The sequence below is a fragment of the Ursus arctos genome, unplaced genomic scaffold, assembly GCF_023065955.2.
Source record: "Ursus arctos isolate Adak ecotype North America unplaced genomic scaffold, UrsArc2.0 scaffold_18, whole genome shotgun sequence".
NCBI lineage: Eukaryota > Metazoa > Chordata > Mammalia > Carnivora > Ursidae > Ursus > Ursus arctos.
The window spans coordinates 55,725,791-55,737,898 of record NW_026622852.1 but is presented as its reverse complement, the minus strand read 5'-3'; the positions used below and the strand labels follow the sequence as shown (position 1 = coordinate 55,737,898).

At 45.2% G+C, this 12,108-nt stretch overlaps 1 protein-coding gene across 3 annotated transcripts in view; it reads right to left on the bottom strand.

Moving 5' to 3' along the window:
- NUP214 (nucleoporin 214) overlaps nt 1-12,108 on the bottom strand; it is a 94,713-nt gene that overhangs the window by 69,253 nt on the left and 13,352 nt on the right. For 2 of the 3 annotated variants that reach the window (XM_026514203.4, XM_048223415.2), the window contains exons 11-14: nt 10,912-11,073; nt 7,316-7,763; nt 5,418-5,593; nt 2,735-2,832 (exon numbers count right to left, since the gene is read on the bottom strand). In XM_026514203.4, the coding sequence (XP_026369988.2) occupies nt 2,735-2,832; nt 5,418-5,593; nt 7,316-7,763; nt 10,912-11,073 (884 nt within the window). The remainder of the gene's footprint in view (nt 1-2,734; nt 2,833-5,417; nt 5,594-7,315; nt 7,764-10,911; nt 11,074-12,108) is intronic. The other variant, XM_026514204.4, reaches the window with a different exon arrangement.

Genomic DNA, 12,108 nt, shown 5'->3' with positions numbered 1-12,108 from the left:
CGTATGGCCTCTTGAAGCAGCTGCTTCAGTGCCTGGCACCCTCACAATACAGTCACTACTCCCTCACCCGTTCTTTTGAACCCATACTGACAGGGTACCTTGCTGTGAGGCATGTTCCAGACAGTGGAGAGAGAGGTGAACAAGACAGAGGAGGTCCCTACTCTCCTGGCAGTTAGGTTCTCCTGGGCCAAGACAGGTACGAAGTAAACAAGTCAGATCATTCCAGCTGGTGATAGTGATAGGACAAAAGTAAATAGAAACTTAAGAAGAGAAAGGGGGCACGACTGGAGAGAAGGCCCAGAAAGTCCTCACTGAGCACAGTCTCTGGACTGAGTCCTGAGGTAAAGCAGAAACTTATGGAAAGTTCTAGGGGAAACACCTTCGAGGCAGCGAGGGAGCAAGCACAGAGACTGCGAGGCAGGAAAGAACTCCGGCATGCTGAAGGCCAAGAGATAAAGTAAATGTGGGCCAGAGAAGTCAGGGAGGGAAGTGGAAAGGGCTGGGCAGGTCATGTACGACTAAACCAAGGAGTCTGGATATTTTTCTAAGAGTGCTGGAAAACTACTACTGGAGTTCCAGGAGAGTTTGTTCTTTGATTTATGATTTTAAAAGATCCTTCTTGCTGCTAAATCGAGCACAGATGTCAGTGAGAGGGAGAAGAAATAGGGAGACCAGTCAGGAGGGTAACAAGGCAAGAGATGACAATGGCCTGAAATATGATGCTAACAGGGGCGAGAGATGTGGATTTATACCACGCACCCGCCCCATCAGAGCACAACTGACACAATCTTCCGCTAGGAAGGACCAAGGGGAGCTTCTGTTAAATAGAGGGATCCAGAATGACTTCTGGGTTTGGGGCTTGAGGAAACCACCTGGAACAAGTTCTGGGGGAGACAGAAATCAAGAATTCTGCTATAGAGACATTATAACTTGAGATGGCTTTTAGATTATTTGATACCTACAGCAATTACCATATAGAGGATTTTCAGACTGCATAAGCAATCAAAACAGCAAACATTTATCTAATAAATACCACGTGAGTTGCACCATGACAAAAGCTAGACCTATAAGCTGGGCACTTACTACGCACCCCGTCAACACCAAGCATTTATGTAACAAGTCCCACAAGGCAAGCATTACGCCAAAAGCTAGACCTGTAAATGGGGCATTTACTGTGTGCCCTGTGGGGGTGTGTGCTGAGGGCAGGAATGGGGCTGTGGTTGGGGAAGAGAAGGAAAAACCATGACTCTGGTCCCGAGGGCATGCAAATCAAGTGGGAAAGTGACATAAAATTCTCTTGAAGTTAAACCATAATAATAAACTGAGGTGACGGATTTTAAATCTAAATATGAATAGAAAATAATAAAGCTTTTAGAAAAACACAGGAAGATCTTTTTGACCTTGGAACCAGAACACACAAAGCACTAATCATAAAAGAAAAAGTGACATACTGAACTATATTAAAAACTTGTCATCAAAAGACACCACGAGCAGAATGAAAAAGCAATTCACAGAGAAAGTATCTGTGTTATCTGTGTCCACACATGGATGTGTGTACCCAACAAGGAACTCTTACAGAAATCAGTAAGAAGACAGACAACCCCATAGAAGAATAGTTATAGACTTGAGAACAGACACACCATTAAAGAAGATATTCAAATGGCCAAAATCACATGGAAAAAAGACTGAATTGTAGTGGTCATCAGGAAAATACTAATTAAAACCACAAAATACGACAATAAGAAGTGAAAAATAAACCGACGAGGATCCGGAGCAGCTGACTCTCACATGTTCTCGGTTGGCATTTACTGAGGAGAAATATACACGTATGTTCTATGACCCAGCAATTCCACTGCTCGGCGTGCGCCCAGCAGAAATGCATACATATGTTCACCCCCAGACCTCAACTAGCATGCTCACAGCAACGCTATTCGCAATAACTTAAACCTGGAAGCTCTTCCGATGTCTGTCCGGGGTAGAATAAATACTTGTATAGCCACCCAATGAACTCCATACAGCCACAATGATTGGATCAATCTCACAAACGTAATGTTGAGCCAAACTGCCCGATACAAGAATACACACCGTGTGATTCCACTTTAGAGAAGGTATGAATAGGCCAAACTAAGCTCCGCTGTCAGAAATCATAGCAGGGAGCCCCCTTCGGCAAGGGATGAATAACTAGAAGGACACAGAGGACACATGAGGGAGAACTCTGGGGTCCTGGTCACGTGCCATTTCTTATCTGAGTGTTGGTTACCAAGGTGTATTCAGCTGGTGTATGGGAATACTTTTTCCCCCCATGTGTATAATATGCCAATAAAAAAATTAAGTAAAATAGACTGAGATGTCGTGGATAAACGGAGATGTTTTGGAAAGCACAGAAAAAGAGGGCACTGTATAGATTTCTCAGTTACTTTGGGAACGAGAGAAAAAATCAGGCGCTACAGTCTTTTCAGACAGAGAGAGAATACAACAAAGTGAACAGCACAGTACGGACAAGCTCAGGAGCCAGCAGAGAAAACAAGGCTAAGACTCTGGGATTGAGATAAGTGGCTTTTAGAAGCACACATTACAAATGTTCCAAGCTCATATTTTAGTATTTCCCATCACATAGCCCTGAGCACTATTTCGAAGGCATGAGTTCTAAAACACGAAAACCCATTTTATTATAAACATGCATGACGGGCAGCAGATGAATACTCACACCATGGTAAGTCGGGCCTGAACATACCTGGGGAGAGCCTGACTTTGCCACTGGAGGGGTTATCCTGGGTGACTTCTGTACCACTGAGGGCATGGGGCCTGGGCTGCCCTGAGTAGACCGCCCTGCTGGAATAAGACGTCAGAGAAAACAGACAGCGTTTCTTGCCATTATTTCTCCCAGCATATGTGTCCTTCCCTAAAATCTAAAAAAAAAAAAAAAAAGCTTCTCGGTGTCCCCAGCCCCCTTCATGATTTTTGTTATTGAGAGTGACACCAGTTTGTTAGGCCTGTTCCAAGATAACGAAAAAACATGTAATACATTTTTAAGTTTTCAGTAGTACATTTTAGATGGGAAACTCTTTTATAAAGCAGGTAAAACTGGAATGTCTCTGATAGCAGTAGGTATGTGCATGTTTGTGCAGGCCCAGGAGGCTGGCCATTTGGCCCATCCTTACTCCCCAGAGACTCCTGTTGCACCCCTGGGAACTGGGGACAAAGTTCAAATAATCCCATTACCTTATAAGAACTCGCAGGGTCTTCAGGACCCTCCTGGAAGCTTCTAGAACAAGTCTTGCTCTTTTGCACATTAGAATCACCCAGGGAGCTTTTAAAAAACAAATATACCAAAAACTCATACCCAAACCTCACCTCCAGAGAGCATGATTGGACTGTTAGGGAGAAGATCCTCCAAGGAGTCTAGAGTGCCACTGGAACTGTAATCCAATAACCCAGGACCCTCCAAACTTTAAGAACTAAATAACGGCAACGGGGATGGGGGTGGGGATCTGGGTGGTGAGCAGTGGAAATGGAGACCATGTATGTGCATCACAGTTCAAATGTTCTCGCCTACACTGAACACAGATGTGAAAAGACTAAGGCAAGACTCTTTAGCTTTCTGGGTCATAGACAGACGTCTTTCAGAATTGGAGGAAAAGTCCTAGAATGAAGTGACTTTGGCAAACTCCACAAGGCAGTCTTTTCTCCTGAGCAATAGGTAAGATAGGTAAGAGATATGATTTCAGGAATTCCCAGCTCAGTGCCTGCTCAATATTTACCAAGATAACATTATTCCTGACACTCAAACACTCAATGTTTACCCAAACATGTCTGGCTACGTATCATCGCTGACATTCATGAAAATAACCCACTTAAAAACTGAGACACACCTGCAAACACCATCTAACCACATGAGCAAATTCATATTACTCGTGTCAGGACAAAATGAAATCATGTGACATGATACGCATCACCTACGTGGTATTACTGCCCAAAACTTTTATTTATTTATTTATTTTTTAAATTTTATTTATTAATTTGACAGAGAGAGACATCCAGCGAGAGAGGGAACACAAGCAGGGGGAGTGGGAAAGGGAGAAGCAGGCTCCCAGCGGAGGAGCCTGACGTGGGGCTCAATCCCATAACGCTGGGATCACGCCCTGAGCCGAAGGCAGACGCTCAACGACTGCGCCACCCAGGCGCCCCTGCCCAAAACTTTTAAACAGAATCTCATCGTGTGGAAACAATCAAGTCCAAACTGAGGGACCGTTCCCAAACTACTGGCCTGACCTCTCCACAAACGTCAATGCTGAGAAAGATGAGAACGGCTAAGAAATATCTGACACTTAGACTAAAGAGAAAAAACTGGAATAGAACATGTAGTCCTTGACTGGAGGGAAAAAGCCATAAAGAACATTATTGGGATAATCGTGGAAGTGTCAATGTGGGCTATTGATTAGATGATGGTTACACTTCCTGAGTGTGATAACATATCACGTACCCCTGTATTTATGAGATATGTGCTTATGTGTTTGGGGGTGAAGTCTCTGCAATTAACTCTCAAATATTTTATTTAAAAAATATATGCTAAGGGCGCCTGGGTAGCGCAGTCGTTAAGCGTCTGCCTTCGGCTCAGGGCGTGATCCCGGCGTTCCGGGATCGAGTCCCACATCAGGCTCCTCCGCTGGGAGCCTGCTTCTTCCTCTCTCACTCCCCCTGCTGTGTTCCCTCTCTCGCTGGCTGTCTCTCTGTCAAATAAATAAATAAAATCTTAAAAAAAAAAAAAAAAAAATATATATATATATATATATATGCTAAAAAGACACCAAGCAAATGGTGCAAAATGTTACCAAGCATTGTCTCGGTGAAGGGCCCAGTCTTCACTACACAGTTTACGCAACCTTTCTGCAGGTATGAAAGGGAAAGAGAGGCCAGGTACATTTGCTCGTGGAGTTGTACCATGCACTCTGATCCAACCTGGTTGTAAGAACTATTTCCACTTGTAATTGTTATTTAATACACTTGCTCACAGTACGGCTGAGTGTGAAAATCACAGTTGGCCGTCAGAAGCAGTAAGCCAAAGAGTCACCGCAGGCTCTTCCTCCTCTATGGAACTTCACGAACTGTTCTGTAACTGCCCTTCACGCAGGGCAGGCTCCACATGAAGACAGATGTCACACTACAAGAGACTTCCTTTTGAATCATCAAGTACACTCAGCTCCATGAGAAATGTCGGGAGAGCCAAGCGTGGCAGCAGGGAGGCCGCGGCAATCCTCCCAACTGAGAGTACGACCGTCAGAGCTCATCAGTGTGCGATACAGGAAGCGAGAACAAATGATCTAGTCTGACTACGGTGGCTAGGCTTCCTAACAACTGAAACACGCAAATGTAAGAATTCGGAGCTGAGCTCTGGAGCAGTTGGCTTAGAATCATACCTGATGCCGAGGGAGAGACTGAGGACTTTGAAGACACGGAGCCAGGTGGTGCTGAGAGGGGCGTGGGGTGGCTGAGGGGTCCAGAAGCAGCCGGCTTGGAGGCAGAGGGGAACGGCAGCGTCGCGGGCGCACCCTGGGAGCTGATGGCAGGAGTGGAGGGAGCCACGGCAGTGAACCTGAAACGGCGGCCCGACTGCGTGAGGAGTGTGCGTGCTGAGGCTCCTTCACACTGGTCGTGAGCAATGCCACCAACGGAGGACTTACTGCTCCTACGGTTTTGCCTTTGTGACACATAAATGTTTAGCTCTTTCTTACAAAAGGTGAACGCTCCAAGGAAACATTTATCTTATCTTCTGCGTATTGAGGAGTAAACCACTCCATGAAAATAACGAGCACCTAACATGAGGGAGAAATGAAGTCTGTCAGGACGTGAAATGTTTTTCTTTTATCAGGCCAAGTGGAAAAAAAGGGAGGCTGGGAGTCCACTGTACTCAGGAGAGGCTAGTACTGTCCTTCTGCAGAGGCGATTCCTGAGAGCTTGCTTTGGGGCGCTCACCTTCTCTGGGGAGTGAGAAAGGCGGAGGGGAGCAGATCACCGTCTTTGGGACGCTCAGGGACATGGAAAGTTAAGTTTTACCTACAGAGCAAAAGCCCGAAAACAATCTAAATGTCCAGTGTGAGCTGACTGGCCAGATACACTTCAGTGAGGCTACGAAGTGGAATCCCAGGCAGCTGTTGGCATGAGGTAGCTGTGTGACAATGGCAGCAGCGGGGGCGACAGCGAGCACCGCCTCCGTGGCAACGAGAGCCAGCAGAGAGGAGAGCGGGACAGCTGGGAGGGTTGCGAGGTATCAGGGCCCACTTTCTGCAGGAGGCTTGCATTCCAGCGGGGAGAACACAAGCAGCAGATAAAGAAGTAAAAAAATGGGGTCTGAGTGAGCTGGTAGGACCCACACGAGGAGGAAACCGAGGACCACGTTAAGGAGTCTGGACTGTCCTGGAAGAGCAATGAGAAGCCCGTGGGGACCGTCAGGCAGGAGAGTCAACTGATGCAGGTACAACTTCATAGACCACCGTGGTGGCTGTCACAAAGCAGTTCAGAGTAAAGAGGAAAAGGACTACAAGAGATTCATTCGCCCCATTGGACGTATATTCCTTACTGCTTCATTTTTTTTTTAAAGATTTTATTTATTTATTTATTTATTTGACAGAGAGAGGCAGCCAGCGAGAGAGGGAACACAAGCAGGGGAGTGGGAGAAGAAGAAGGCTTCCAGTGGAGGAGCCTGATGTGGGGCTCGATCCCAGAACGCCGGGATCACACCCTGAGCCGAAGGCAGACGCTTAACGACTGAGCCACCCAGGCGTCCCATGCTTCCTTTTTTAAAATAAGTAATATCAGGGCACCTGGGTGCCTCCGTTGGTTAAGGGTCCAACTCTTCATTTTGGCTCAGGTCATCATCTTGGAGTTCTGAGATCCAGCCCCGCATCGGGTTCCGTGCTGGGCATGAAGCCTGTGTGGGATTCCCTCTCCCTCTGCCCCTCCCTTTGCATGGGCACTCTCTTTCAAAAAATATAAATAAAGTAATAAATAAAAATAAAATAAGGAGAATCGCCTACATTTTAAATCTGAAAAAGCAAAAACAAGCATAAAAATATAAACCTCTAATGATTAAAAAATAAAAAATTCTAAGAGACTCTCCTGGATTCCATCCATTGATTAAACACAAATGTTTCCTATTGTTTAAATTCTTACCACTTGCCATTACTACTTTGGGAAACAGGAAAAAGAGAAAATCTATTCGTAACTTCACCCACAGTGACTCTATTTCCAGTGAATAACATGTGATATTTCTACTCATGCCACAGAAGCAGCAACCTTTTTGTCAAGTGTTACTTACTTCTCGCTAAGGTTGACCTTGACCGCAGAGGCTGAGGGTGGGAAGGCAGGCTTCAGTCCTAAGTTTGGAGCAGACACACTTGGCATCGGTGTGCTCTCCAGCGTAGGCTTAAAACCCGAGGATCCAAAGGAGAACGAGGCAGCGGAGGGCGTCATGGGAGAGGCCACAGGGGTGGGCACTAGGGAGGCTTGGGAAGGCGGAGCAAAAGAGAAGGTAGGTGCGCCCGAGCCACTGGAATATGGAGGGGGCTCCCCTGGGACAGAAGCAGATGACTTCAAGGATGAAGAACCGAAGGAGAACACAGCAGGAGCTCCACCAGCAGAAGGCAAAGAGAAGGTGGAGGGGGGAGCAGCCAGCGATGAAGGTGGGCCAGAGACGGGTGCTGCAGGGGCTGGTGTGTCGAGCTTCTGTGGGGCTTGAGAGGAGGTTGGGGTAGTGGGAGTACTCCCTGCAGTGAACAAAATGGAGAAAAAGGAAGGGAGAAGTTAGCAAGGTAACAATGGAGGTCAACATGACAAACAGCAAGTGGAAAGGGGCCGTGGCAGAACAAAGCCGGCAAGAACGGTCCTAGTTCAAGAGGGGGAAAGAAAAGGGAGCGGGGTGGATGGTGGGCTTGCCACCGCAAACTTTCCACATGGTAAGACAGACCAAACTTTGAAGGAAAAAGAGGACAGGGAAAGACGTTAGATTAATAGGACTTCACAAACACCCAGCTGAACCACAGAGGAAAATATGCATGTCTCACCAGTTACAGTGAAAAAGAAACCATTCTGCAACATTTCATAGCAATCAGGGTAAAACTTTAATTCAGACCTCCACTTCATAATAGTCACTAAAACCAGTTCCACCTAAATTAAAGATGTCTACACATACAGAAGGACATGTATGTGTCCATCTCAAAACAAAGGAGGCAAAAAGTGAGGAAGGTCACTGAAGAGTCTAATGACTTGAAATTTAGATGCAACCAAGAAAAAAAAATCACAAAAAGGAAAAGATTAAGATCTGACCGAGTAAAAATGGTTACATAAACTAAAAGGTAAATAAACTAAAAAAATCTGTAGCAAATGACAATATGTTTTATGTATTTTTTAAAAAGCTCATACAAATCGAGATAAAGAAATTTCAATACTCTGACACAAGCTGAGAACCTAATGCGAAAAATAATACATTCAATCTGTCTAATCAAAGAAGTGCAAATTTAAATGATGCATATTTTTATTGTTCTCTGAATTATCAAAATTTAAATATGTGTAACCCTGTATGTTTGGAGGGGAAAAATAACCTGAAACCTTTTACACCGGTAGGTACCTAATTCAGCATAACCTTTTAGAAAACACTTTAGCATTATGTCTCGAAAATCATAAAAAATGGACTCAGTAATCCCACTTCTAAAAATAAAGCCTACAGAAAGAACCTAAGACATGAAAAAGACATTTATTACAACCCAAATGGTAAAAGATATTCAATGGATTAGTAAGCATTCTTTTAAATGAATCACGAAGATTACGTAAGAACCTAGAAACACAATTTAAATTAAAAGCCTGCACGCCAATGATGTATACAATAGGATTACAGCTATGAGGAAAGATGTTTATGAAAAAAACCCTAGAAGGGAAAGGTAGGTTTAAATATTTCTCTATTTTCCAAACTTTCTATAAACATGTTTATTTGCCAAATTCAGTAACTCAATAAATGAATAAGAAAGCAGTGTTTTTTATCAATACATTTATGTTAGTGGATCTTGATTCTTCCAAACTGTCTGAGCTGACTGATAATTTACCTTCACTGTGTCAAAAGTAATGAAACACTTAGGATACAGGTATGAAAATACTTCTGATAAAGACCCCAGTAAACTGCCACTTTTACGGAAGTATAAAAATGCTTATGTAGTACTTTTTTCACACAATAAACATGGAACCAGTGACAGCTTACTTCTTTAAAGACACAAACGGATAGATGTTCGTCAATTCTACACAAGTTTAAAAGACCAATGTGAAAAGTATATGCCAGACCCGAAAGAAATCAGAGGCACTTTCCTAAATGAAAATAGAACTGAACATATGAAAACCCACGTGATCATTCACCCCAGCATCCGTGGAGCTGTATCGTGGAAATGGGCAGAACCATTAATGTCTCCTGGACCCACTGCCTAGGCTTTAGCTACTGCTGCCAGGCTACTTTCTCCCCCTTCCAAGGCTCTCTTCCGCTCATCTGAACACGGCTGCCTCCTCTGGACCAAGTGTGAGGGAAAAGGGGGCTTTCTCTAGGAGAGGCGAACAGTAATGCTAGCCTCTGCCTGTGCTCGGGGGTTTGACGGGCTAGTAGCAAAGTCCTTCACACACAACTGTGCTCAGAAACAAACATCATCCCGCAGGCTCCCAACTTCACAGGCTGTACTGCTTGTGAACAGACAGACCATGCAACTGAGTGTAGACAGCGTGTGGTACTCGGGAGCACTTAAAGAAAAACAACTCAAAGAGGATCCACTGTAGGTAAGGAGATGCCCCAGCACGAGGCTCACACAGGCTACGCACAGTCACCTGGCTTCCTACTTGGGGTCGTGCTGCCAAATGTGAGGAGCCCAGGTGTCCTGGCGGCTCTAGAACAACCCACTCTGCACTGGGAAGCAGCAAGAAAATATACCGTCAACTTATCCAACCCAGCTGGTCAACACGCTTTCTCTTAGAGAACTGGTTACACCACACATTTTTTTTAGCCAGAGATAGTTATATAGTCACAGAATTCAAAAAGAGAAATAGTGGTGAAGTATTAAAATTTGGAACAATCCTCTTTTAAAAAGTTTAACATTTTGTTCTCACAAGTGATACACTGTCACTGTGAAAAATGTGAAAACACAAATTAGTGTTTGCGAGTGTGCATTTATGTGTATAAAGAATATGTACCAAAATGTTCACTATGACTGTTGCTTGATGACTGATGGGCTCTTAAGTGATTTTGTATTTTCTAATTTTCCTCCAATGAGGGTATACAACTTAAGCAATATTTTCAAAGAGGAGGAGGAAAAAAAAAAACCTAAGGAAAATTAAATATAAACAAAAACAAAATCTCCAATGTTCCCACCACCCAGCTATAACCACTATTTAGATTTTAATATCCACCTTTCTAATATTTTCCCTATGTATATACCTTCTTCTCAGGAGAGAAGGATCATAAAGTATACAGTGCTTTTTCATGATATGTCCCACTAGCGCTCTGTCAACAAATGCAACATTCTGAAGTTACATGGCATTCACTGTACGCACATACAAGCACATACTTAAGCAATCCCTCAGGACCACACATGTCTGTAGGATTCCGACCATATAGTACAGGGTGCTGTAACAGGATATTGTTGGTAGATTACCTGATGGGCTCCCTCTGGCTGGGCTTCCTTTTCCCTAAAGTAAAGGTTGGAGAATACAGCTTGTAGGGATGCAAGAATGTGCGTGTGTTCAAGGAACAGTCCCTGCCTCACTAAGACACACTGCCCCGATGAAGAGGACCACTACGTGTCCCTACACAGTGTGCATTCCTGGCAATGGTCCAGAACCAACCTCTGGTATTCCCTCTGTGCGAGAGCAGGGACAGACACGTACCTGACGACTTGGGCTGTCGTTCTCCTTCTAATGAGAGTCGCTCTGGCGTCTTGATGAGGGACCTAACCCCAGGATTTTGATTGATCATATAAAATGGACAAAGCACACCATCTGTTGAAAGTAACATAAGAACCGGAGCGGGAGGAAGAGTCTTCTCATCATCTGTTAAAAAAAGAAAGCGCAAGTGAAAAAAGAGCCAAGGGATGAAGGGCCGGGGCGGGAAGGGAAAGACCACCCCGAGCGAGAAGGGGTGTAGCGGACTCGCCCCATCAGTAGCTCAAGTCCACTTGTTTTCGATTCACACCCAAACGGCCTCTCGAGCACCAGCTCTTCAAGGAGAGCTCCTGCCGTTATCGACTGCCACCGTCCTGCTGGACCCCGCACGGAAGCGCCAGCAGTCCTGCAGCAGCCGTGACTGTCCCTAAGCTCCTGCGATTTTTACGAGTGTCTCAGTGTTCAAGATGTTCCCCTGACCAAGACGGGGGTCTCTAGGCGGGGGCCGGTCTAGCAGAAAAGTGACGGACTACACACTTTGGAAAACACACAGAAGGACGAAGAAAGGTGAGTCACACCACTTTATTCATCCACAGTTGAATCCTAAGATGTATTTTGTCAATTAAGAGTTGAAGAGAATCAAAGTAAATGAGCTAAGGAGACCCAATAACCTGACCAGGGAAAGGACAGGAAGGAACTCAACGGTGCTCGATGAGGACACCTGTCTACACTGAAGCACCGAAGAGCAGAGAATATGTGTTCCGCTGCGCGCGTGCAGCCCTGCCACGCTCCAGCAGGGAGAAGACACACTCAGAGCACACACTCAGGCCTGCTTTGGAAGCCAAGTGCTTGAGGGCCCCATTCTCTGTTCCGTGTCTTCACACCAAGCACTGCTACACAGGACTGGACGAGGGTGCTGTTCCCATGGGGGGCCACCCAGGGACTGGAGTGCACAGAGAAACAAGGGGATGAGATCCCTGTTCTAGATTCCGCCCGTATGCGAAAGCACATACAGATATGCACACACGCACCCACACACGCAGAGTCTGGCTTTGGTCTTATCAATGAATGTCCACCAAGTTAATCCAGCGTCGTCACAATGCACTCTGTATCCATTCTTCAAGTAAAAATGCGCTACCAGAAGTTAAAAGTGCCCCGCAGAGTAGATTTTGTCACGAACGTGCAGAACGGGATTTAAGTATC